Source organism: Panicum virgatum, chromosome 7K, assembly GCF_016808335.1.
Source record: "Panicum virgatum strain AP13 chromosome 7K, P.virgatum_v5, whole genome shotgun sequence".
Lineage (NCBI taxonomy): Eukaryota > Viridiplantae > Streptophyta > Magnoliopsida > Poales > Poaceae > Panicum > Panicum virgatum.
The window spans coordinates 18,032,102-18,057,189 of NC_053142.1; the positions used below are offsets into that span (position 1 = coordinate 18,032,102).

Below are 25,088 nucleotides of genomic sequence, written 5' to 3' on the forward strand. Positions count from 1 at the left end.
TATATGTGTTTAAAAGGAAGGTGAAAATTTTTGGGTGAAAATTTTTGGGAACTAAACGCGCCCTCAGGTTACCCCTCTCAAAAAAAAAACAAGCATGCGAAAAATCCTGCCTGACCGGAAGGGGAGCACCGCACGCAGAACGCTTGCAAACTTCCAAACCCAAATCCCATGCGTGTGGAGACCAGCTAACTGTCATGATTGACCGGTTCAAAGATGCTAACTGTTACCCCTCTTGAAGGTTCTAATGGCCCATATTAACTGTCAGGTCAAGTCAATGAAGACTCATAGATGCCATGAGATATATATAAGTTTGCCATCTGAAGCAAGAAACGGAAGCCAAACCAAAATAATAAGCAATGGCACCTCTCCTCCTCTTGCCAACCATCCTGCTACTGTCCTCACCATATGTGCAAGCTCAACAGAACATCACCCTGGGCTCCTCCTTAACGCCCCAAGGGCCAAACAGCTTTTGGCTCGGTGTTTTTTCTTTTTTATATTTAAAAAAATTAAAATTTCAAAAATATATGTCTGTTTTGGAAAATTTCAAAAATATACCCCAGTCGCCCTATGGGGGGGCGACAGGGCTCAAATGTAATTTTTTTTTCTTCAAATTTGGAACAAAGTCCCTGGAGAAAAAAAAGAGGGGGCCTGTCGCCCCCCCAACGGGCGACAGGCCCCTGTCGCCCACCCCAGGGGCGACCGACCAGTGGGCCCAGCCTACAGGCGCTAGGGGGGCCGGTCGCCCCCCCCCAACTTGCTTAAATCATTGTTTGTTATTTGGCGCACCACACTATAGTGCCAATGTCTTCATCAGGATCAACCTACATTCCGTGGAGCAAGTGTAAAGCCACCGTACCCGAAGGAATTGATGTGCCAATGTGCTTCTGCGGTTCGTTATGCAAGTTCACGCAATCTGAGGTTTTAGGAGATGACTACGGCATGAGGTTCTTTATGTGTGAGAACTACGAATATGATCCACCTAAGCGTACAGCAAAGACCGGGCCAAGGTAGCAGGAGAACATACGCTATTTTTCTCTGTGACCTAACATTGAGTTATGATTCTAACTTGTGTTGGACAAAGTCTCCTCCGCCTCTTGGTGATTTTATGCAGTGGTTCGACACCGTGCAGTCGCAGCAGGCAAAGGACATTGTGGAACAAAAAGCAAGTTGGGCTGCAGAACGTTGGCACCGAATGAAGCACGAGGAACGGCAAGAGGAGAAGCGCAAGAAAGAGCAAGAAGAGATCCGCAAGAGGATGGAGGAGGTGGATCGTAAGGCGGCGGCCGAACGTGAAGCTGACAGGGAGAGAAAGCGAGAGAGGGCACGCCGTGCGAAGGAAGCCGGGGCCGAAGCAATTAGGAAGGGCAAATATCCTAGGTGCACTCAATAGAGTAGTACCATGTAATCCCGGCATTTTACATTTCATAAGGCATGGTAGGTTTAGATGCAACAAGAAATTATCTTGTCGCGTGCACATGCCACTGCAATTAGTTGTTTATGTTTTAAGTTGAGAGCTTAACTCTGTGTGTTGTAGCCTTTACCATTAATTTGCAGTTGTAGCCGGGAGTCTATGAAATCTTTGAACTTGTCCTTAATATTTTCAGAGCTTTTCATGTCACTAGAATAATAAAAAACACACATTTTATTAATATAACGATAAGAATTAAGAACTAAGAAATACATCGGGGTCTGCTGCTAAAAAGCACACATTTTCATGTCACTAGAATACTAAAAAGCATCCGGAGACCTCACCCGCCGACGATGATGACGACTACACGCTCGAATAGCTCAAAATAGGAACCATAGTGTATCTAGCTGCGAGTACGAGATCACAGGTTGCCACTGCTCAGCACGGCGATCACGGGTTTCCCAAATGTCGCATTCTTTGCCCAGACATACGTGACCCAATAGCAGTGCCCTTCCACCATTTCAAATAGATGTGACAAGACGGCAACCACACCAGCTCACCTTCAAAGCAGTCTCTCTGGCGAGGACGGCGGACCTGTCATTCTACAGCGAAGGTCTGTAGCGTGTAGTGGGGAAGGCGGCATCTAGGCGCGATCGACCAAGCGGCAGCAATGCAGTGCTGTGAGTCTGCATGCACAGAGATGCATCGAGTAGTCATTTCGAGCATCGAATCTAGTCTTTTCAGTGTTAGGTCAGCTAGCCTCTTCACTGTGTTGTCATGTAGGTTTTTTAGGTGCATTTACACTCCACACTCCGGGTATCAGACCTTTGTGCGCCTATAAATACTCCCAAGTTTGTGAACTCCCAACACAACTCAAACACCAAACCTCATTGTATACCCAATGTCTGGAGGTGGGTCTAGCGGGAAGAATTACTATGGTTTTGGGAAAGGAAAAGGGGGAAGAAAGGGAGACCCCATAATATGGGAGGGGCCTCTTGGACCTGATTCCTTTCCGGAACCAGTGTTTGAGTTTCTGCCACAGCACAAGAGTGAATTTACCAATGAAACTCCTCTTCGACAATACGATAACCATAGAGAACCGTGGCCAAAATGCAGACATGGTGCGGACTGCTTAGTGCAGATGTGCACTGACGGGATGGATGGCGGTCGGCGTTTCTTTAAATGACCACACGCATGGGTAATACTCGGTTATTTCATTTCTTTATCTTCAATGAGACACCTTACATGAAATTTGTTTTACAGTCTTCCGATGCTCCAGAAAACTGTGGGTTTACTAGGTGGGTAGATCCTGCACCAATTGATTCTGTTCAGGAGTTCATCGAGTACCTCCAGATAAAGATCTTTGATCTGGAATGCAAGGTAAACCATTATGAGGAAGTGGGCGAGGGTAACAAAGACGACGAAGTTGATGATACCAGCAATGCAGCCGATTCACAGGATGAACCATGCACTATTCCTTACTGCAACTGCCCTTGTCACAAGAAGAAGGGCCCTGCGCCTCCGGCAGCACCACTTGCACCACCTGCAATGGGTGGATACTGCGGAGAAGGCTCAACGCAGTTTGCTACGTGGGGGTATGGCTACTAGGACTACCCTAGTGCTAGTGACATGCTGCATCGTTGTGTTTGTTTTGTTTTTTTTTAAATTACCTAAGGCATGTTAGGTTAGTCTGGAATCTGTTTACCGTAGTTTGTAACTGGTTCTGACATGCCACTGCATGTGTGATGTGTTTTTCATTATCGTTGTATTATGATGTAAAATTTGGTGGTTCACATTACGTAATGCATTTCTTAGTTCTTATTTCTTATTTGTGTGATGTTTATTTGTAATGAGATAGCTGTGGACCGCTTATTTATACACTTCAACGTTCGTCACTGATCACTCTCGTATTTTCCATTACATACAATAGATGGTATGTTTATACTTCGATGCTCCATTACGACTAAATACGATTCAAACTCGACATTATGTACATGTCCAGTGAATGCAAGTTAGGTACGAGACATACATACAAGCATAATACAACATTAACAATATTAAATGCGAATACATCTTAAACCGATGAATATCATATGTTATAGATCATGGCATGAAATCATCTATGTCGTCATCCCAGTTGACAGATGGTGGTGCTGCAGGTGGTGTAGTACGGCTCGACGAACCTCTTGGCTTTCCCTTTCTCTCTTTTCTGGATCTACGTTCATGTACAGGGGGAGGAACATCATGTGTTGGAGGCCATGGTTTGGGGGGCATGAAGTCATCCATGTCATCATCCCAGTTAACACAAGTTTGTGCTGCAGGTGGTGCAACATGACTTGACGAACCTCTTGCCTTTCCCTTTGTCTTCTTTCTGATTCTAGGTTCATGTATAGGGGGAGGAACATCATGTGTTGGAGGCCATGGTTTGGGGGGCATGAAGTCATCCATGTCGTCATCCCAGTTAACACAAGTTGGTGGTTGAGGTGCTGAAGCATGACTCGACGAACCTCCGGGCATCTGTTCTTGCGCAGGCCAAGTACTATCACCCGAAGATCTTATCCTCCTCCGTCTAGTTTGCGGCATAAGTCCACCGAAGATACATACCAATTTACGGAAATTTGGTATTGTTTTGTTAATCAACTCCGTGTCCTCGGGGTAATCCTAGCATATAATTAAAAAACAATGTTACTGTTTCATAAATATGGATTCGAAATGACGGACGGGATTAGAACTGAATGAGAGTTACCTTAATGTGCATCTCATACACCTCTGGCCGCATCCTTATCTTACAAAAACTTTGTAAGAATCCAATGATATTAGGATGATTTGCTAGTTCACATACTCTCATGTATATCTTCCGACGTTCTAGCAGGTGTCCCTTTACATCTTGCGTCGTAATACCTCGAAATAATGTGAAATCTTTAAACTCTACTACTTTGGACAACACCATCTCTATCGTACCATCCGCTAACGGATCCAACTTCTTACTGATAACAAGATGGGTCATGATATCAAGTATTATACTAGATTTTTCTTCGGTCCATGAAAATCCTCCACAATTTGAGGCAGCCATTGCCTTATGCTGCAATATCAATAAGGCACTGTCATAATTCTATTCTAATGTATAATTATTTTATTTGAAAAAGTCTATAATAGTACTCAAATTGTAATACTAAACCAGTGTTCTAAAGCACCAAATCTAATTCAGCTAATCCACTAATTAAATTAAATTGTTATACAATATCAATAGACTCATACGGAAGTTACCTGTAGATCAGGAGTACGCAATTCGGCAGAGCTTCGCCGTTTTTCTTCTCCTCACCCCTCTCTTTTTTTCTGAATTTTTAGGCTCAAATGACAAAGGGAATGGCGGCGAATGGCGGCCAGGGTTTAAATAGAAGGGAATGCCCCTGTCGCCCCACCATGGGGCGACAGGCCCCTGTCGCCCCTGGGGTGAGCGACAGGGGCCTGTCGCCCGTTGGGGGGGGCGACAGGCCCCCTCTTTTTTTTCTCCAGGGACTTTGTTGTAAATTTGAAGAAGAAAAAAATTACATTTGAGCCCTGTCGCCCCCCATAGGACGACCGGGGTATATTTTTGAAATTTTCCAAAACGGACATATATTTTTGAAATTTTAATTTTTTTAAATATAAAAAAGAAAAAACCGCTTTTGGCTCTCCCCGTCTGGACACTTCGCGTTTGGCTTCTGGCCCATCGAGGGCAACACCTCCTCCTACTTGCTTGCCGTCTGGTTCAACAAGATCAGCGACAAGACCGTGGCTTGGCATGCCAAGACTACTCATCCAGATACAGCGTTGGTACAAGTTTCATCCGGTTCATGCCTCCAGCTAACGTCCAATGGAGCACCCTCGCTCCAGGACCCGATTGGCACAGAGGTATGGAGTCCAGAACTTCTAGGTGCAGCCTACGCTGCTGTTCTTGATACAGGAAACTTCGTACTGGCTGCTGCAGATGGCTCTACCAAGTGGGGGACCTTCGATAACCCAGCAGATACCATCCTTCCCAGTCAGGTTCTCACTCCGGGAACGAAGCTCCACAGCCGGATCATCGCCACAAATTACTCCAATGGCCGGTTCATCCTTAACCTGCAAAATAATGGTGTTTTCTTTTATACTGTTTCTATGCCATCCGGTCATCAACATGAACTTAATTGGTCCATGCCTGGGAACACCACAAATTTGGTGTTCAGTGAGACTGGAGTGCTATATATCACCTGGGATGATGGAAGACAAACAAAAATCACATCAGGGGCAATGAGCTCCATGGAGGACTACTACCATCGTGCCACACTTGACTCGGATGGGGTTTTCCGGCAATATCTGTATCCCAAGAAGTTCAGCAACCTGTACAATCAGGCATGGTCAGTACTTGACTTCAAAGCCCCAAATATCTATATCCCAAGAAGGTGAGCAGCAGAGACAAATGATGGCAGCGTAGCATGCGGCTTCAACAGTTATAACAATTTGGCTGTTTCAAATAACCAAACCACCTGCGTCTGCCTACCACATTACTCTTTTATTGATGAGCAGAGTAAAGATAAAGGCTGCAAACCAGACTTCCAGCCACCAAGTTGTGACTTGGATGAAGCAGGTGCCAGAAAGCTGTATACCTTCAAAATGATGAGCCATGTGGATTGGCCTGGAGGTGACTACAAGCAACTCCCCAACATATCTAATAGCCTGTGCCAGCAGCTCTGCCTGACAGATTGTTTCTGTTATGTTGCTGTATTTCGTGATAGTGACAATACATGTTGGACGAAGAAGATGCCTTTGACAAATGGTGTTGTAGGGGATAGTGTGCAGAGGACAGTTTTCATCAAGGTACCAACGAACAATAGTCCACAATCTGAACTTCTTGATTCCAACAGATGGAAGAAAGACAAGAACTACTGGATCCTTGGAAGTTTGTTGTTGCTAGGAAGCTCTGTTTTGGTGAACATTCTCCTGATCTCTATTATACTTTTTGGTACTTACTGTACCATCACCAAAAATGAAGTCCTATCTCTGCAGTCACCAAACAACATAGGATTGCCCCTGAAAGCCTTCACTTATGTTGAGCTGGAGACAGCAACCAACGGTTTCCAGGAGATACTTGGCACTGGTGCCTCTGGTATTGTGTACAAGGGCCAGCTACAAGATGATCTAGGTACCTACATAGCTGTCAAGAAAATTGACAGGTTTGAGCACGAAACAGAGAAGGAGTTCACCGTTGAAGTCCAAACTATTGGTCAGACGCACCACAGGAACTTGGTCAGGTTGCTTGGCTTCTGTAATGAAGGAAAAGAAAAACTATTGGTATACGAATTCATGGTCAACGGCTCACTCGACAGATTCCTATTTGGTGATCTCAGGCTTCAATGGAACCTTCGAGCTCAGCTTGCTCTCGAGGTGGCAAGAGGGCTGCTGTACTTACATGAGGAATGCAGCTCACAGATTATCCATTGTGATATAAAACCCCAGAACATCCTTCTCGATGGCAATTTCACAGCAAAGATCTCAGACTTTGGCTTAGCCAAACTGCTCCGTACTAATCAAACACAAACAAATACAGGGATCCGTGGTACCCGAGGATATGTTGCCCCTGAGTGGTTCAAGAGCATTGGTATCACTGCCAAGGTTGATGTTTACAGCTATGGGGTCATTCTGTTGGAGCTCATCTGTTGCCGGCGAAATGTTGAGTCCATGGTGGCAGAAGAGGATCAAAAAATCCTGACTTACTGGGCAAATGACTGCTACAGATGCGACAGAGTTGATATTCTGGTGGAGGGTGATGACGAAGCAATTTTTGATTTGAAGAAGGTAGAAAGGTATGTGGTTGTAGCATTGTGGTGTCTCCAGGAGGACCCAACTACGAGACCAACAATGCTGAAGGTGACACAAATGCTTGATGGAGCAGTTTCTATCCCCTCTCCTCCTGATTATTCTTCGTTTGTCCAATCGCTTCCATAGGGTAGCTCATACACATTGTAACATTAATATATGTAATATGTATGAACCAACATAGAGCTGTAAGAAACTTGATATAGCTATATATACTGAATGTTGTTCTTGTTAGGGGAATATATACTGAATGTTTCTGTTGCTGGTACGCTATGTGGCTACTGATATAGCAGTATTGTTTAAGCTGCTTACAATTGTATCAATGGTATCTTCATTCTGCAACAATGGTTTACAGCCAATGTTAGGAAGGTTTTGGCATTGCCACATAAGATTAGTTTTGCAGGAAAAGGATTCATTATTTCTTATTTGATACCCTCAAGCCTTCTCATTTTGTCTACGATGAGGATAGCCATGACGCGCGCCTTAACTTTTGGTCCTCAGACCCGTACCAAACCAAGAATATTTCAGCTCAAGTGCATAGTTAGTTAGCCGTGAAACACTCAATGGAAATTTAATTCTAACAGAAATTGTACCTTAAGCTCATATTTATAGTGACAATTTTACGAAGGCCATAGCAAAAATCCAAATTTGTGGCTTGATTCGGCCTCCGGTGGCAAAAGCAGAACCACGGAATATGCAATACTAGAACCGTCGGTAATCACCACTCGTCTCATGATGGCGCAACGTGTGACTATTCAACGTGGGGTTTGGATCACAAGGAACCACGAAAATTGAATGTCTCAGTCAATGTTGACAAGTAATTATGGACTCCATTTGTTCCTGCTCATAAACAATGGAAAATTATCAAACACGTATGTCCTGTTATTAGATTATATGTTCTAGTTCTACAGAAAATATCAGGAAACAATGCATTAACAAAAGCATACGGTAAACTATTCTTGGCCTGAAAGAAAAACGTAATAAAAACATCTAGGGAATTTCAACCTCCTTCCAATCTGATCGCCAGTATAAATCTCATATAATTTCAACCTCCTTGTTGCAATCTGATCGCTAGTATAATTAAAATAAGGCACTTAGCGTGTTCCTCACGTGTATATAATCTCAAACTAATCAGCTGGCATGAATGGTACTGGTAGTAAGTACTGTTCTGAAGAAATTATGACTGTTCTGAAGAACTGAAGAATAACTGGAAGCATCTCGGGTAGACTGAATAATTTGAGACCAGAAATAGTAATTGTGCACCTGCCTTCACGCAACCGTCAATGCAACCTACTAGAAAATATCTGTCTTTTCCACTGTAGAACTTGTAAGCATGTGGAAAGTTCGGCCTGACAAGAAGAGTAAGACAAGGGCATACTTTCAAACATCCACAAATCACTATGCGTCCAGCAAGGAGTAAGACAAGCGCACAGACAAGGACCAATGCTCGTGGAGCAGCCAACTGCCATGATTGACCAGTTCAAAGCTGCCTACTGTTACACCACATGATGGTCATGATGACCAATGGAGTGTCAAGTCAAGTCAACGAAGACTCTAAAAATCAGGAGGCGATAAGTTTGCCATCATATGTAAGAACCGAGCCACAAATCAAATGAACCATGGCACCTCTCCTCTTGTCCTTGCTCCTGCTGCTGTCCTCTACTTCTCTTCAAGCTCAACAGAACATAACCTTAGGCTCCTTCTTGGTACCCGAAGGGCCCAACAGATTTTGGCTCTCACCGTCCGGCGACTTCGCGTTCGGCTTCCGGGCAATTGAGGGTAACGCCTCCACCTATCTGCTCGCTATCTGGTTCGACAAGACCAGTGATAAGACAGTGGCTTGGTATGCCAAGAGTACTGGTGCAGATCCAGCGCTGCTACAAGTTTCATCCGGTTCACGCCTGCAGCTCAACTCCTATGGGGCGCTCTCACTCCAGGATCCCACGGGCACAGAGGTATGGAATCCTCAAGTTGTGGGTGCAGCCTATGCTGCCATGCTCGATGCTGGAAATTTTGTACTTGTTGCTGCAGATGAATCTACCAAATGGGAGAGCTTCAAACACCCTGCAGATACCATCCTGCTTTCTCAGGTGCTCACCCCAGGAATGAATCTCCGCAGCCGTATCATCCCCACAGACTACTCCAATGGCCGGTTCCTCCTTGACCTGCAAAGTATCGGTGTTTTTCTTTATACTGTTGCTGTTCCCTCCGGTAAACAATATGATCCCTATTGGTCAATGCCTGTGAACATTACAAATGTGGTGTTCAATGCGACTGGCGTGGTATACATCACCTTGGATAACAGGACACAAATTAGTATGACATCTGGGGTCACCGGCTCCATGGCAGACTACTACCACCGTGCTACACTTGACCCAGATGGTGTGTTCAGGCAATATCGGTACCCAAAGAAGGTCAGCAACCTGAGTAGTCAGGCATGGGCAGTAGTGGACTTCAAGCCCCCAAATATCTGTGAAGCACGACTGACAAATGATGGAAGCGGTATTTGCGGGTTTAATAGTTACTGCATGTTCAATGGCACAAACAACCAGAGTATTTGCATATGTCCAGAGCAGTACTCATTTATTGATGAGGAGAGGCAGTATAAAGGCTGCAAACCTGATTTTGAACCACAAAGTTGTGATTTGGATGAAGCAGCTGCCAAGATGCAGTTTAAGTTGGTAGTGATGAGCCGTGTGGATTGGCCTCTAGCTGACTATGAGCAGTATGCCCCCATAACTAAGGATCAGTGCCAGCAACTCTGTCTAACAGATTGTTTCTGTGCTGTTGCCGTCTTCCATGATCAAGATAATACATGTTGGAAGAAGAAGATGCCTTTGTCAAATGGCAAAATGGGGGATGATGTGGAGAGGACACTTTTCGTCAAGGTACGAAAGAACAGTACACAGTCTGAGCTTGTTGGTTCAAACAAATGGAAGAAAGACAAGAAGTACTGGATCATTGGAAGTTCACTATTTCTGGGAAGCTCTGTACTGATTAACGTTCTGCTCCTATCTGTTATATTTTTTGGTACTTACTGTACTATCACCATAAAGGAAGCCCCATCCCTGCAGTCATCAAACAAAATAGGATTGCCCTTGAAAGCCTTCACTTATATTGAGCTTGAGAAGGCAACCAGTGGATTCCGGGAAGTGCTTGGCACTGGTGCCTCCGGGATTGTGTACAAGGGCCAGCTACAAGATGATCTCGGTACTGAGATTGCTGTTAAGAAAATTGACAAGCTTGAGCATGAAACAGAGAAGGAGTTCAGTGTTGAAGTCCAAACTATTGGACAGACCCACCATAAGAACTTGGTTAGGTTGCTAGGTTTCTGCAATGAAGGAAAAGAAAGGCTATTGGTGTATGAATTCATGAACAATGGATCACTCAATCAATTTCTATTTGGTGATGCCAGGCTTGAGTGGAACCTTCGAGCTCAGCTTGCTCTTGGAGTGGCAAAGGGGCTGCTATACTTACATGAGGAATGCAGCACACAGATTATCCATTGTGACATAAAGCCCCAGAACATCCTTCTCGATAGCAACTTCACAGCAAAGATCTCAGACTTCGGCTTAGCTAAACTTCTCCGAACAAACCAGACACAAACAAATACAGGTATCCGGGGTACCCGAGGATATGTAGCCCCTGAGTGGTTCAAAAACATCGGTATCACGGCCAAGGTGGATGTGTACAGCTTTGGGGTCATCCTGTTGGAGCTCATCTGTTGTCGGCGGAATGTTGAGTTGGAGGCTGCGGAAGATAAAAAAATACTGACTGACTGGGCAAATGACTGTTATAGTTGTGGCAGGGTTGATTTTCTAGTGGAGGGTGATGATGAAGCACTTCTCAATTTGACGAAGGTGGAAAGGTTTGTGGCAGTGGCATTGTGGTGCCTTCAGGAGGACCCAACTATTAGACCTACAATGCTCAAAGTGACACAAATGCTTGATGAAGCAGCTGCAGTCCCCACTCCTCCTCATCCTTCTTCCTTTATCAGTTCACTTCCATAGTATGGTTCCTGCATATTTTAACATTATTATATGTGTCAACCAACATAATGGTGTCAGAAATTAGATATAGTTACCTACTGAAGAAAAAGATACATACTGAAAGTTATTGCCGCAAATATTGCTGCAATGATGTTCACATGTACTGTAAAGAGCACTCTGTATTATCTGTAGTAATGGGCTGGAGTAGCTGTTAGGAAGGCATCACCATTCCAACAAGAATATCAGTTTCCTGACATAAATTATTTTGCTTGAATAGAAAATAGTTGTGTGGGGTATCTCATCTATTACTTAGTTGGGTTATTATTATATGATTCTGTCCATAAGTGTAAGAAGACTCCACTTGAGGCAGTGAAGCCTACTGCAACAGTTCATCAACTGGCCTCGAAACTTTAACATGGCTGCAGAAGCAGAAACAATAATAAGATGAGGGTAAGGGTCTTACCCTTAATCATCAGATCCGAACCAGCCATGCACATGACACTGAAGTACAATGAAATTTTGAGCTTAATTGTAGAAATTTGACATGGGCAACAAAACACCAACAGCTTAAGTTTAGAAGTTTGACTTGTTTTCATGAAGTGGGATTGCAGCATGATGTGTTTACTTAGAGAAATAAATGTGATACAGTTAAATATTTCACCCAGTAAAGAGAGAAAATCTTAGGAACCAGAAATATACTTTCAACTTTCCAGAATGACAGTAAAAACAAGACACATTCTTTGAGAAGTTTGAACACTAGTATCCTAAGAAGTTTTCTTTTTTGACAAATTCAGTCTATAAGAAGTCAACTTGGCAGTTTCATACCTGAAGATTCAATGGAGAATAATTGATCTTACAACATGACCAAACATTTTCAGTACCAGCAATACATGGTTGAGCAAGTGCCAATCATAGTATAGGGATGCTAGTCACTAGGACAATCTCATGGCTTAGTTCAAATGATGATCCTAGCACTATAGCGCATATTCCCCCCATTGCTTCTTCCAGAGATTCATATTGAGACCATACTAGTTTGACATTGAAGAAATAAATACAAGGTTGTGAAGCAGCTCCATTCAACCACATCTCTTTTCAAGCCGCGATAATAATGAATTTCCTCCCCGCGCAATGTACTCTTTTTCACTATAACAAACAGTCTTAATAACAGTTCCGCAAAGGAAAAAGAAAGAACACTCTTAATAGCAGTTGCAAGAAGGCACCCAGACACACCCATAAACATTAAATACAACTGCATACTAGAATTATGCTTGCAGCGGGGTCTCAGAGTGATTACATAATTTGTTTGTTACTGCCAAGAAAATTATTATTCAAACGAAATGTAGCGAGGTTTCAGAGTTACTACATGATTTGTTTGTTACCTCCCAAGAAAATCATTCAACCAAAATGTTAATGTCAAGAAAAATAATGGTTCCTTCAAATTTTTTTGTATATATAGTACCCCATAATGTTTCATTTCATGGGAACAAGAAAAAAAGACACAATCCAAAATGCCAGTACCACTCTAATACACGACTTACAGCGAGCAATAAAAAAATTCCACCAGCGGCATTCAGTTTCAGCATGTTCAGTCCAGTGGCCAATGTCTGGCGTCTAGTCAGATTGTGTTCCTGTTCCACGACTCGATTGATCCAAACAATTGCTGCGTTTCACTGCTCAACGAAGCAAAGGGGCAATAAAAAAAATAAAATCGAGAGTTTAAGCAGGCACGGATAACCCTAGCGCCACAGAGGGCGGCGGAGAAAGTTGACTGAAGCGTACCAATGCAGGGAACGGCGACGACACATACCTGCACGGCGCTGGTTGCGGCTCATCCCTATGCGGCTGTCGGAGCGGAGGTTGCTCATCTGGGCACAGTCCGGGCCGCGGCGAGCGGCGGGGTTGGACTGGTGTCTGGTGGAGACGTAGATAGAGTTGGGAGAGGACGTACGGTGGCCATGGGGGAACGGCGATGACGGGCCGGAGGATGGGGGTGACGCAGGCCTTTGAAGCTGATGGATGATGGGCCAGCCAGACTGCCATCCGTTTCGCCAACACTTATACAGGCCGTGTGGTTTTGGGAGTTGGAGACCCAACTAGTGTGAAGTCGTGACGAAGCTTTCGGCCCATGGAATTTTTTAAAAGAAAATTTCCTTTGTTCAAAAGTAATGATAAAATTCTATAAAATTAAGTTTACTTGTAGATTGCGGTAGACATGTGGGCTTGCATGTAAAATCTCGTTTGGATCCACAAACTAATCTTTAGATATGTAAATTCTAGATATGGTTCAATATTTCTAAAATAATTGATTCAACATTTTCAAAGTATTGGTTCAATATTTTTTCCCAGCAAAATGTTGAATGGATATCAATTGAGTTTTAACGAGCTTTACAGATAAATTAGTTAATCATCTTTCATAAGATATATAGGAGCACCCGATGTCTTCACCAGGAATCAAACACAGTGGTCCTCGCAGTCGCATGTGGTTTCGCGTTAGCAACCTGCACCGGAGTAGGAGCATATTTACTATACATGCTAGTATATATAGGGGTGTCAGTGCCCTGAGATGTATATACTCTGCCAGGAAGAATTATTAACCTACGGGTACGGGGCATATGATGTGATTCCAGCCTAATGATCTAATGATCCTAGAGTCGGCATGGCATGTATCTCGGGACGAAGATCACGTGGACAGCACATGGATTGTTCATCCTGGTCACCTCGGCAGATCTGAAACCACTGCACAAAATGCTCGCATAGCTGGTTGTGCCAGCCGGTGGAATATAAATTGAAGCTCTCGTGCACCGGTGCACGGTCTATCTGTCTGAGGAATTGTTTCGCATATGTTACCACCTCAGGTTCATGATCTGCCAGGTCGTCGTCGCATCTCTGCGTAGTATTATATATTGCGCTGTAATTAAAATCAATCACCTCCTCTGTATGCCAACGTTGCAGAGGTTTTGGCTTTGCAGTTGCTAGATTTGTGATTGGCGCACGATCTAGATCTCAAGACACGACGGCGGCCCAGCCCTCGCATTGTAAAATCTGGCAGTCAACAGATCTGTTATCTATATGCTGTTTTCATTATCTACAGCTCAAATAAACAGACCCTAGCTGCTAATTGCTTCCAGCGTAGCAACCACCAAAAGAAGATCTCCGTTTTTTTTATTTCCCATTTCCAAAAGGGAGAGCATGTGGCAAACTAGTCATTTTTGTGTCCAAATTGATAGCATTGAGAGCGTTCTGTTTGCGAACTAATGACAGCATAAGAGGAGTGTAAGGCATTCCACGGTATATCATTAATTTATTTATAAGTTTTTTAGTTTTGTTTCAGAACAAAATATAGATGCAACACTCACATACATGTATGCAACGCAACTCGATATATTTATTTTTTCAGCACAAAGTTTCATGAGAATGTTATCAGAAATGTTTCTTGCACAACTTCCACGATAATAATGTTGTTAGGAGAGCCTTTTCACACATTATGCATAATTTTCCAATCAATTTCTCAGTACAAATTCCGAATAATATCTTTTCAGCATAAATTTCACGACATTATTAGGATAACTTATAGTGACAACTTTCTATTTTTATATATAATTTTTCTAAACCTATACACATAAGTATTTTTTTGTTGTCCAACTTGTACAATAAAAATATTCAAAAATAGATTTTAGGAAAACTCGTTGAACTAACTTCAATAGAACAACACAATCAACAATCTTTAAAAAAACGGTTGTTCAAGTAACTTTAACACATTGTAAAAAAACATATTCATACAAGTTATATTGAAAAAAAAACTTTGTTTTGAAAATAGAAAGAAAAAAAGGTTGATAGAGATCCACATGAATTGATCCATGTTTAGTAAGCAGCACGATGAAAACAAGTGTTATGGCAAAAAAAAGTGATGGAACGGAAAAACTAGAATAGAAAAAGAGAAAAGAGATTGAAAAGGAAGTGTACTAGTATTTGTTAGGATTAATTAATAGTGATCAATTAGAGTTAATTACGTCATTAGCAGTTACTAATGACATCTGTACGTAGGCATAGGAAATAGACACCTTTTGGTGTCAACGGACACCCTTTGGCCTTTGGCCCTTTCGCGGACAGGCAACTTCCGTTGTCTTTTGTATATATATCAAATTCTTGTTCATCAATACAATAGAGATTCACTTTTTTCACTCAACACGTTATCACGCACGCGCTCTCCACTGACGCCGACTGGAAAAAGCAAGAACGCCGTGGACTGGTCTCGCCGGCTTCTGCAGGGACGCTTGCCGGTAATCTCGTCGAAGAACTGCAAGGTAAAAGAATATGGCTAACCCCGTACCTTCGATGAACGCCATGGTGGATTCCATCACCGACGCCGTCGAGTCTGCACTCCACCGTGGCCAAACCGCCGGAGGTCTCCGCCGCCACATGCTGCAGAGCGCGATTCGTCACGTTCTTCGGGACATCCACGCTCAGCGCATCCCTCCTCGCCGTTTCAACAGCATCCGAACTGAGGGGAGTGGCGGTCGGCGGCCATCAACGCTGCCACTGCCACCACGCCGGACGCCGCGCACCCCGTTCACACTACCGCCGCCCATGGCGCCGGCACTGCTTCCGCTACCGCCTCCTGCGCCATTGCCGTCCTCCATGCTTACACGCCCTCGGAACGGAGGTGGCGGCCCTCTGGCTACACGCCATGGCGCCCCCTCCATCCCCAACGTCGTGGCCGCCTGGCTTCGCCTACGACTTTGACGTCGTTCTCCCTCTTCCTCCCCAACCGCCGGGACGCCCTTCCTACGCCGATGCGGCGGCCAATCGGCCACGCAGGGGCACCCTCCCGCCGGGGCCGGCACTAGGCACCGGATTCGCCTCTCCCTCGACCCCGGGGGAGGCAGCTCCTCGCCCTTGAAGCGCCGTCGGGATGGCCAGCAGGGGCGGATCTGCCATGCCCCAGCTCGCAGCGACGGTCCTCTGGACCGAAGCTCGCCGGGGACGGGCGGTTTCGCTCCACCGGCCGGCCTCCATGGCTGGGCCTTGAGCTCGCCATAGAGGACCAGGGAAAGGAGGGGGATGGTGGGGCTAGCGGCATAGAGGCAAGAGGGGGCGGCAGCGGTGGCTTGGCAACGGCGGTGGCTCGGCGACGACGGCGGGTGGTGACGGCGGCGGCCGAAGTACCTCACGGCGGCGGCGGCTTGACACAGGGGGCGGTTTGTAACGTCCCGCCTCCCCGAGGCCGGGCCCGCTTACATCTGGCTGCTTTCTAGGACATAGACTGTTCTCACAGACCAACACTAGTCTTTTCTGCACACTTTGTGCTCACTCGTGCGCACCCGGGAAGAACTTCCCGGTCGGTCACCCATCCCCAAATTTCTCCGGGCCAAGCACGCTTAACCTCGGAGATCTTTGGAGACCGGCTTCCGGAAAAGAAGTTGCAACTTATTGGTATGAGTATCCTATTAATCTTATTAAGCCCTAGGCCGGGGTGTCACATGCTCACCCCCTTAAGAGACCGTCTTCCTCGTCGGTCAATCCCAAGCCAGGAACGTCCTCTCTTGGCCACGTCCCGTACGTCCAGTGCTAGCAGCCCATGTGCCACGTCCGTGCGTCCAGTGCCAACGGTCTCTGTGCCACGTCCGTGCGTCCAGTGCCAACGGCGCATCCCAGATGCCCGCGCACTGACCCGCCACGCGCCCGTGTACATGCCGGTGGCATCTGCGCCCCACGCGCCCGTGCTCATGCCTCCGCACTTACGCCCGTACGTGCCTGTGAAACCGCGAGAGTCGGCTCTGATACCATTCTGTAACATCCCGCCTCCCCGAGGCCGGGCCCGCTTACATCTGGCTGCTTTCTAGGACATAGACTGTCCTCACAGACCAACACTAGTCTTTTCTGCACACTTTGTCCTCGCTCGTGCGCACCCGGGAAGAACTTTCCGGTCGATCACCCATCCCCAAATTTCTCCGGGCCAAGCACGCTTAACCTCGGAGTTCTTTGGAGAACGGCTTCCGGAAAAAAAGTTGCAACTTGTTGGTATGAGTATCCTATTAATCCTATTAAGCCCTGGGCCGGGGTGTCACACGGTTAGGGTCCCCAAACCCTAACCGCCGCCCTTTTATAGGCCGCCAGCGACACCGGGCTGGGCCGGCCGAGCGCGCTTGGGCCGCTTGGCCTGCTGGGCTGCGCGCCCGGCCAATAGGCGGGCCGGGCCGTGCCTGGTGGCCGGGTGGGCCGGTCAAACGCCTGGCCGCCGCCTCTGACTGCCTTTTTCTTTTATTTTTTTAGTTTTAACAGCATTATTAGTCTAATTAGCATCTGATTTAGCTAATTTGTTGTCTTGTGAGACTTATCTACTTAAATTGTATTGTATGCTTTTGCTCTGTACTGTTGTACTTGTATTTGTATATATTTGTGGATTGATTATATATATACATTGCAATTAAATATTCTATGAGAGTATTATTTTGTGCGATCATATTTTTTTTTGCACTATACACATATTATTTTGTGTTCTTTTCTGGTAAATATATTGGTGCAAATAATCCCCACTGTTTTTCGCACCTAGTACTTATTTATATTATTTCTACATCATAGAATCATGTATGTTTGTGCCCCAAAACTTTTAGCACTACATACAAGTTAACTAGAGCAATTCCAATGTTTGTTCATTAAATTGTACATATACTATTGTCTTAAATATTACAACATTCTCATGTTTTGATTTAATTTACCTTACGGTAAATTCACTAGTCCATAATTGTCCACGTAGGACCATGGCCACTAAGGAGTTCGAGGAACTCGCATTAGATGGCAGTAATTACCCTACATGGGCTTCTGATATCGAGATAGCACTTGCATCTTGTGGACTTTTGGCTACAATAGAGCCTGCCCAAGCTGGAGTTGTCCTCCAAGACAAACAAGTCTATACTGCTTTGGCTTTACAACGATTTTATATTCATAAGGATCTCAAGGCTGAATACCTTATGACTAAGAATCCTCGTGAATTATGGGACTCTCTAAAAGAGCGCTATGAGCAGCAAAAGGAACTCATTTGGCCTGAGGCCAATCATGAATGGAATCACTTACGTCTCCAAGATTTTAAATCTGTGGCGGACTATAATCATGATGTTCATAAAATTTGCTCTAAATTGAAGTTTTGCGAGAAAGAGCCAACGGATGCAGATAAGATAGAGAAAACACTCTCTACTATGCTTTCGTCTGATCGTGTATTGCAACAGCAATACCGGGCCAAGAATTACCAAGTTTATTCTCAGCTTATTCATACATTGACTCAGGCCGAAAAACATGCCGAACTTCTTATGAAGAATCATCATAAGCACCCGGTTGGTTCGGCACCTTTACCTGAGGTTCACAATGTACAGAAAAATGCTAAGAATAAAAAGTTCAATGGAACTACTCCAAAGAATAGATTTGGTAAACGCAAACATAATAAGGGGCAGAGACCAAATTCATACAAGAGGAACAAAGACAATGTGAGGTCAAAAAATGACAACAAGTGTCATAGATGTGGTGACTTCTCGCATTTTGCTAAGAATTGTAGTGCTCCAAAGCATTTGGTTTCTTTGTACCAAAAGTCATTGAAAGAGAACAAGCACCCAGGAGGAACAAGATATGAGACACACTTCAATCTTGCATCCGAGATTGTCAATGATAAGGGTTGTTCACACAAGGAACCAAAAGAACAAGAGAACAACAACACTCTTCACATTGAAGAGAAAATTTCATCGACAGACAGCATGCTCATAGACTTCGGTTCTGGAGACATGTTTGGAGATATGGACTAATTTTTAGTTCATCACTTGATATCACATTGCACATATGTTGTAATATATTTGAGTTGTCAATAGTTACTTTCGATTGTATTATTTGTTATACTTAATGATTGCTTACCTAAGTTATTCGTTTGTACATACCCATACATATTGTGATATCATACTCTTATTTTATTCAATATTGTATGTATACGTCTATATGTTATAATATTAAATTATATTATATTACTATTTTACATATAGATGTCTATTGACTGCAATCCAAAAGAGGAAGAGTTATGCCTTGTGGACTCATGTACCACAAACTCTATACTTAGAGAGATAAAATATTTCCAAACTCTTACAAAAAAAGATGGAAATATTATGACTATTGCTGGTCGTGATGCATTAATAGTTGGCTCTGGACAAGCCACTATTACTCTCCCTATGGGTACACAGATTACGATAGAGGATGCCTTGTTGTATCCTGATTCGACTCGTACCCTTTTAAGTTATAGAGATATCCGTAAGAATGGTTTTCATGTAGAAACACATGAAGAAAATAAAGAGGAATTCCTTCTCTTTACTAAACTTACGAGTTTTGGCAAACAAATCTGCGAAAAGATTTCTTCACTCCCAACTGGATTGTACTTTACATACATAAAGCCTATAGAACATGTTGCTTATAAGATAATTTTCCAAAATGTCGATACATTCCAGAATTGGCATGATCGACTAGGGCATCCAGGACTAGGGATGATGAGGAAAATTATTAGCAATTCAATTGGTCGTGATATGGAAAATGCAAAGTTTCCCCAGAATAAAGATTTTTGTTGCACTGCTTGTGCAACTGGAAAATTAATTTTAAGACCATAATATCTTAAAATTAGAGCTGAACCACTAAAATTCCTTGAAAGGATTCAAGGAGATATTTGTGGTCCGATTCAACCATTATCAGGAACGTTCAGATACTTCATGGTATTGATAGACGTATCTACTAGATGGTCTCATGTGTCTCTTTTATCGACACACAACCATGCTTTCGCTAAGATAATGGCTCAACTTATTAAGTTGAAGGCTAATTATCCTGAACATCGGATTCAATCTATCCGAATGGACAATGCTGCTGAATTCTCATCCCGTGTATTTAATGATTATTGCATGGCATTGGGAATTCACGTCCAGCACTCGGTTCCATATGTCCATACTCAAAATGGTTTGGCTGAATCATTGCTTAAACGAATCAAGCTCATTGCAAGACCATTACTAATGAATTGCAAATTGCCTACGTCATGTTGGGGTCATGCAGTTCTGCACGCTGCCGATTTGATCCAACTACGACCAACTGCATATCACGAAACCTCCCCATTGCAGTTAGTACGTGGAAATCCTCCGAGTATTTCCCATTTGCGTAAGTTTGGGTGCACTGTATACGTACCCATCTCATCACCTCAGCGAACATCGATGGGCCCTCACAGAAAACTGGGGATCTATGTTGGATATTCATCTCCGTCCATCATTAAGTATTTAGAACCTTTGACTGGGGATCTATTTCCTGCCCGCTTCGCTGACTGTATTTTAATGAGGATCATTTCCCGTCATTAGGGGGAGAATTGTACCAAAAAAATGCCAGGAAATTAATTGGAATGCTGAAGGCATTTCATTCTCTGATCCACGTACTACAGAAACTGAACTACAAGTTCAAAGAATTATTTATTTGCAAAATATTGCAAACAATCTGCCAGACGCTTTTGCTGATTATAAAGGTGTCACAAAATCAATATATCCTGCAAGGAACGTGCCTGAGAGAGTGGAGGTACCTAATAAAACCACTCAACCCCAAACTGGAAACAAGAGGGGGAGAAGCACTTCCAAAAAGCAAGAAAAGACTAGAAATACATCTAAAATTTCCATTGATAGACACTTAGAGGACAAACAATGTCCTGTGGATATATGTGATCCACAATCTAGCCCAATTATGCGCATAAACACTGAGGCTGGAACATCGGAAGACCCTAGATCCATCGTTTTGGGAAATCATGATGAATCTTTAAGGGTAGACGAAATTGCTATAAATTTCGTAGAGACTGGAGAGTCTTATGATCGTAAGTCCACAATAGTCGACTGTTACCTCTCTGAGCAAATTGCAAATATTATTCAAACAGATTCAGATCCCAAGTCTATGACAGAGTGCAAGAAGCGCTCTGACTGGGATAAGTGGAAGATAGCAATAGAAACAGAGATTGCCTCGCTTTATAAAAGGAAAGTGTTTTCGGTTGTAATGCCAACACCTCCTGGTATCCTTCCTGTGGGATACAAATGGGTTTTCATTCGTAAAAGAAATGAAAACAACGAAGTGGTGAGATATAAAGCAAGGCTAGTGGCACAAGGTTTTACGCAAAGACCCGGCGTTGATTTCAACGAAACCTATTCTCCAGTAATGAGTGGGATAACCTTCCGATATTTAATATCGATGGCAGTACAAAATCGTCTATCTATGCAGTTAATGGACATAGTGACCGCATATTTATATGGGTCATTGGATTCTGAAATATACATGAAAGTTCTCGAAGGAATTAGTTTACCAGATAATAAGGCAAACCGCAACATGTATTGCGTCAAGTTGCAGAAGTCATTATATGGCTTAAAACAGTCAGGGCGAATGTGGTACAATCGGTTAAGTGAATTCCTTAAATTGAAAGGATACACAAATAATGATGACTGTCCATGTGTCTTCATTAAGAAATCTTCAACATGATTTTGTATTATATCGGTATACGTTGATGATCTTAATATCAATGGCAACGGACCCGATATTAATGAAGCACGTCATCATTTAAAGACGGAGTTCGAAATGAAAGATTTGGGTCAAACTAAATTTTGCTTGGGTTTACAACTTGAGCACTTTCATTCTGGTATATTTAAATACCAAGCTGCCTATGTCCAGAAAATATTGGAAAAATTCAATATGGACAAATCATATCCAACAAAAACTCCCATGGTAGTAAGATCTTTAGATATTGAGAAGGATCCTTTTAGACCACGGGAAGAAGAAGAAGAGATATTTGGACCACATGTCCCATATCTAAGTGCCATTGGAGCACTAATGTATCTTGCTAACAGCACCAGACCTGATATTGCATTTGCAGTAAATTTGCTAGCAAGACATAGTGCTGCACCTACCAAACGTCATTGGGTAGGAGTCAAAAACAGTATTGAGATATCTCAATGGCACTAGAGATCTTGGATTATTTTATAACAAAAATTAAGATCCAAGTTTGTTAGGATATACATATGCTGGTTATTTATCAGATCCCCATAATGGCAGATCTCAAACAGGCTTTGTATTTTTACAAGGAGGAACGACAATCTCTTGGAAATCTACAAAGCAGACACTAGTGTCTACTTCCACTAATCATTCTGAAATAATAGCTTTATATGAAGCTTCATGTGAATGCGTATGGCTTCGCAGAATGATAAACCACATAATACAATTATGTGGTATAGGTGTGATTGAGACACCAATAAATTATCTTTGAAGATAATTCAGCATGTGTTACTCAGATGGAATCAGGTTATATTAAGAGTAATATGACTAAACATATTATTCCCAAATTATTCTATCCCCATGAACTCCAAAAGAATGGAGAAATTGATGTCTTGCAGACTAAGTCATGTGATAATTTAGCAGATTTATTCACAAAATCTCTACCATACTCTTCATTTCGTAAATGCGTTGAAGGTATTGGTATGAAAAGACTTAGAGACTTGCAAGGATCAGGGAGAGAATCAAATAAAATATAACTTGAATAATCATCACATTACACTCTTTTCTTTATATGAGTTTTACTTCTAAAAGAGTTTTCTCACATAAAGTTTTTAATGAGGTAATGTTAACACGTGGTAATTGTCATATTATCTATTTTTCCTTACAGAGGTTTTTCAAGGATAATATATGACATATCGATCTCAGATCAAATTGTTTTAGACTATGACTTTAGAATTACCTAAAGGGTCTATAAACATTGGGAGATATATATATCATGGCGTTTCTTCTTATTTTTCCCACTGGGTTTTAAGGAGTTTTACCTGGTATATCGAAACACTTTGGTTTTTTCCCACAGTGTTTTTCCAAAGCTTCAAGACTACGAATGATAAACAAGCAACGGTGCCTACACAAGATTAATTGATCAAGGGGGAGTGTTAGGATTAATTAGGATTAATTAATAGTGATCAATTAGAGTTAATTACATCATTAGCAGTTACTAATGACATCTGTACGTAGGCATAGGAAATAGACACCTTTTGGTGTCAACGGACACCCTTTGGCCTTTGGCCCTTTCGCGGACAGGCAACTGCCGTTGTCTTTTGTATATATATCAAATTCTTGTTCATCAATACAATAGAGATTCACTTTTCACTCAACAGTATTCCATGTGGGTATTAGGTCGTATCGCTGACCGTAATTTTCATGTCAAAAATATGACCTCTTGTGCTGAGTTGAACTTAAATCCGTGTAGGCATTTTTCACCATGTAACTCACTTCACTAATAAATTAATAGGAATTCTGCGTTCAACTTTTCCAGATTTGAACTCGATTAAATTACTTGCCAGATTATTCAATCTATACATGCTCAATAATACAATTTTTTTAGATTTTCCATTTTATTTAGTGGGATCTCAACAGTCATCAGTCAATTTGTTCGTATTTATTATTGTTATGGGCACACTAGGTCCCTTAGACCCTGAGTGTCTAAAATACCATTTTGTCATGTGCGGCCATATGATCCTTACAATCATTGTATTATCCAAATACTCGATCAGATCAGCAACACGTGAAATATAACAGAGACGAAGATTCTTGAGTCATCACACTCCGCGGCTACTCGAATGAATGTACCAATGCAATTACGTGCACCGACAGAGGTAGATTCCTAAACCTGAATAAACAACACCTGGTCCACGAAAATTGATAATAAATTATCCTTGAAGGAGTGACCACTGTTCTTTCAAAAAAAAAAAGAGAAGTCGTAGTGACCACTGTCCATTCCAAAAAAAGAAGCCGTAGTGACCACTTTCTAGATTCTAGAAACAGCTAGGCCGTTCATCTGCATTCATACAACTAACTTTAGTTGCTCCAAGTTACATGCTGCTTGCATTCTCTGCAACCTCACTCCGATGGTCCGAGCCTCATGCATTTTTGTGTGAAAAACTCTGGACCCTTTACCAAGAGAATTCTAGATCATCATCAGGAGGTCACTAGTAGTACGTGGTTGTTCAGAACATGCTCTTAATAATTAAGGACCCAACAATAAACCAAAATGTATATGTAACAATGGGTACGAGTCCAGTTTTTGAGATGTTGCCTGTTTAAAACGTATGTATTTTTTTAAAACGTATGTATTTCGTAAGAAGCACAATTCCTCCATATCAATGAAACACAGCTTTCAAGTTAAAAAAAATAAACACCGCTTTCTGCAAAAAAAAAGAAAAAAAACAGGCTAGATATAGCTTTGAAGACAATGTGTGGATGAGGAAAAAAGAACAGCCACATGATAGGGAAAATTTCAAACTGAAAGGCCGTTCAACTTTGTAGTAGGTGCATCAGTGATTAGCCATAGCGACTGGAAGTCTCCAAGCATCGCTAGTTGTCGACCCACCTTCAGGTTTCAGCAGGATATGAGCGCGGCGTCAGCGAGGAGGTCCAGTCCTATCATGGCAAAAGTCAGGCGTGATCCATCAGTCACTGTCACTGCCTTGGGAACATGAAGCCTAGAAGGCAGCAGCATAGCCACACAGGCTAGCAGGCCACGAGTTCAGGATAACCTATGCTGTACAGAAGAATTTCGGGTCACTAGTACGTGCACAGGGACAGGGCAAGGGCATAGGACACTTCTTCAACTGTATATGAAATTACGAAGGTAGAGTTATGTTTTGCTTTTGACAAAAGATATCGGAATAATTATTTTCTTGTGGCAAAACCTGGTGCTTATCCGCTTATAGCCTTATAGGGCACTTTCACGCTGCTCAACAATATATATAGGACTTTCCAGCCGGTGACATACTGAGCATATTCTAGTTCTTCATTTATGT

General features: G+C 42.9%; 1 protein-coding gene and 1 pseudogene across 2 annotated transcripts; both read left to right on the forward strand.

The window, feature by feature from the left end:
* The first annotated feature begins 311 nt into the window (after window positions 1-311).
* LOC120640414 lies at window positions 312-7,583 on the forward strand (annotated as a pseudogene). The gene is made up of 2 exons (XR_005661769.1): window positions 312-465; window positions 5,073-7,583. The product of XR_005661769.1 is annotated as a G-type lectin S-receptor-like serine/threonine-protein kinase LECRK4 (transcript).
* A 531-nt stretch (window positions 7,584-8,114) lies between these two features.
* LOC120640415 (G-type lectin S-receptor-like serine/threonine-protein kinase LECRK4) lies at window positions 8,115-11,536 on the forward strand. The gene has a single exon (XM_039916239.1). The coding sequence runs from the start codon at window positions 8,866-8,868 to the stop codon at window positions 11,254-11,256; it is 2,391 nt and encodes a 796-aa protein (XP_039772173.1). The 5' UTR covers window positions 8,115-8,865; the 3' UTR covers window positions 11,257-11,536.
* The last annotated feature ends 13,552 nt before the right edge of the window (window positions 11,537-25,088 follow it).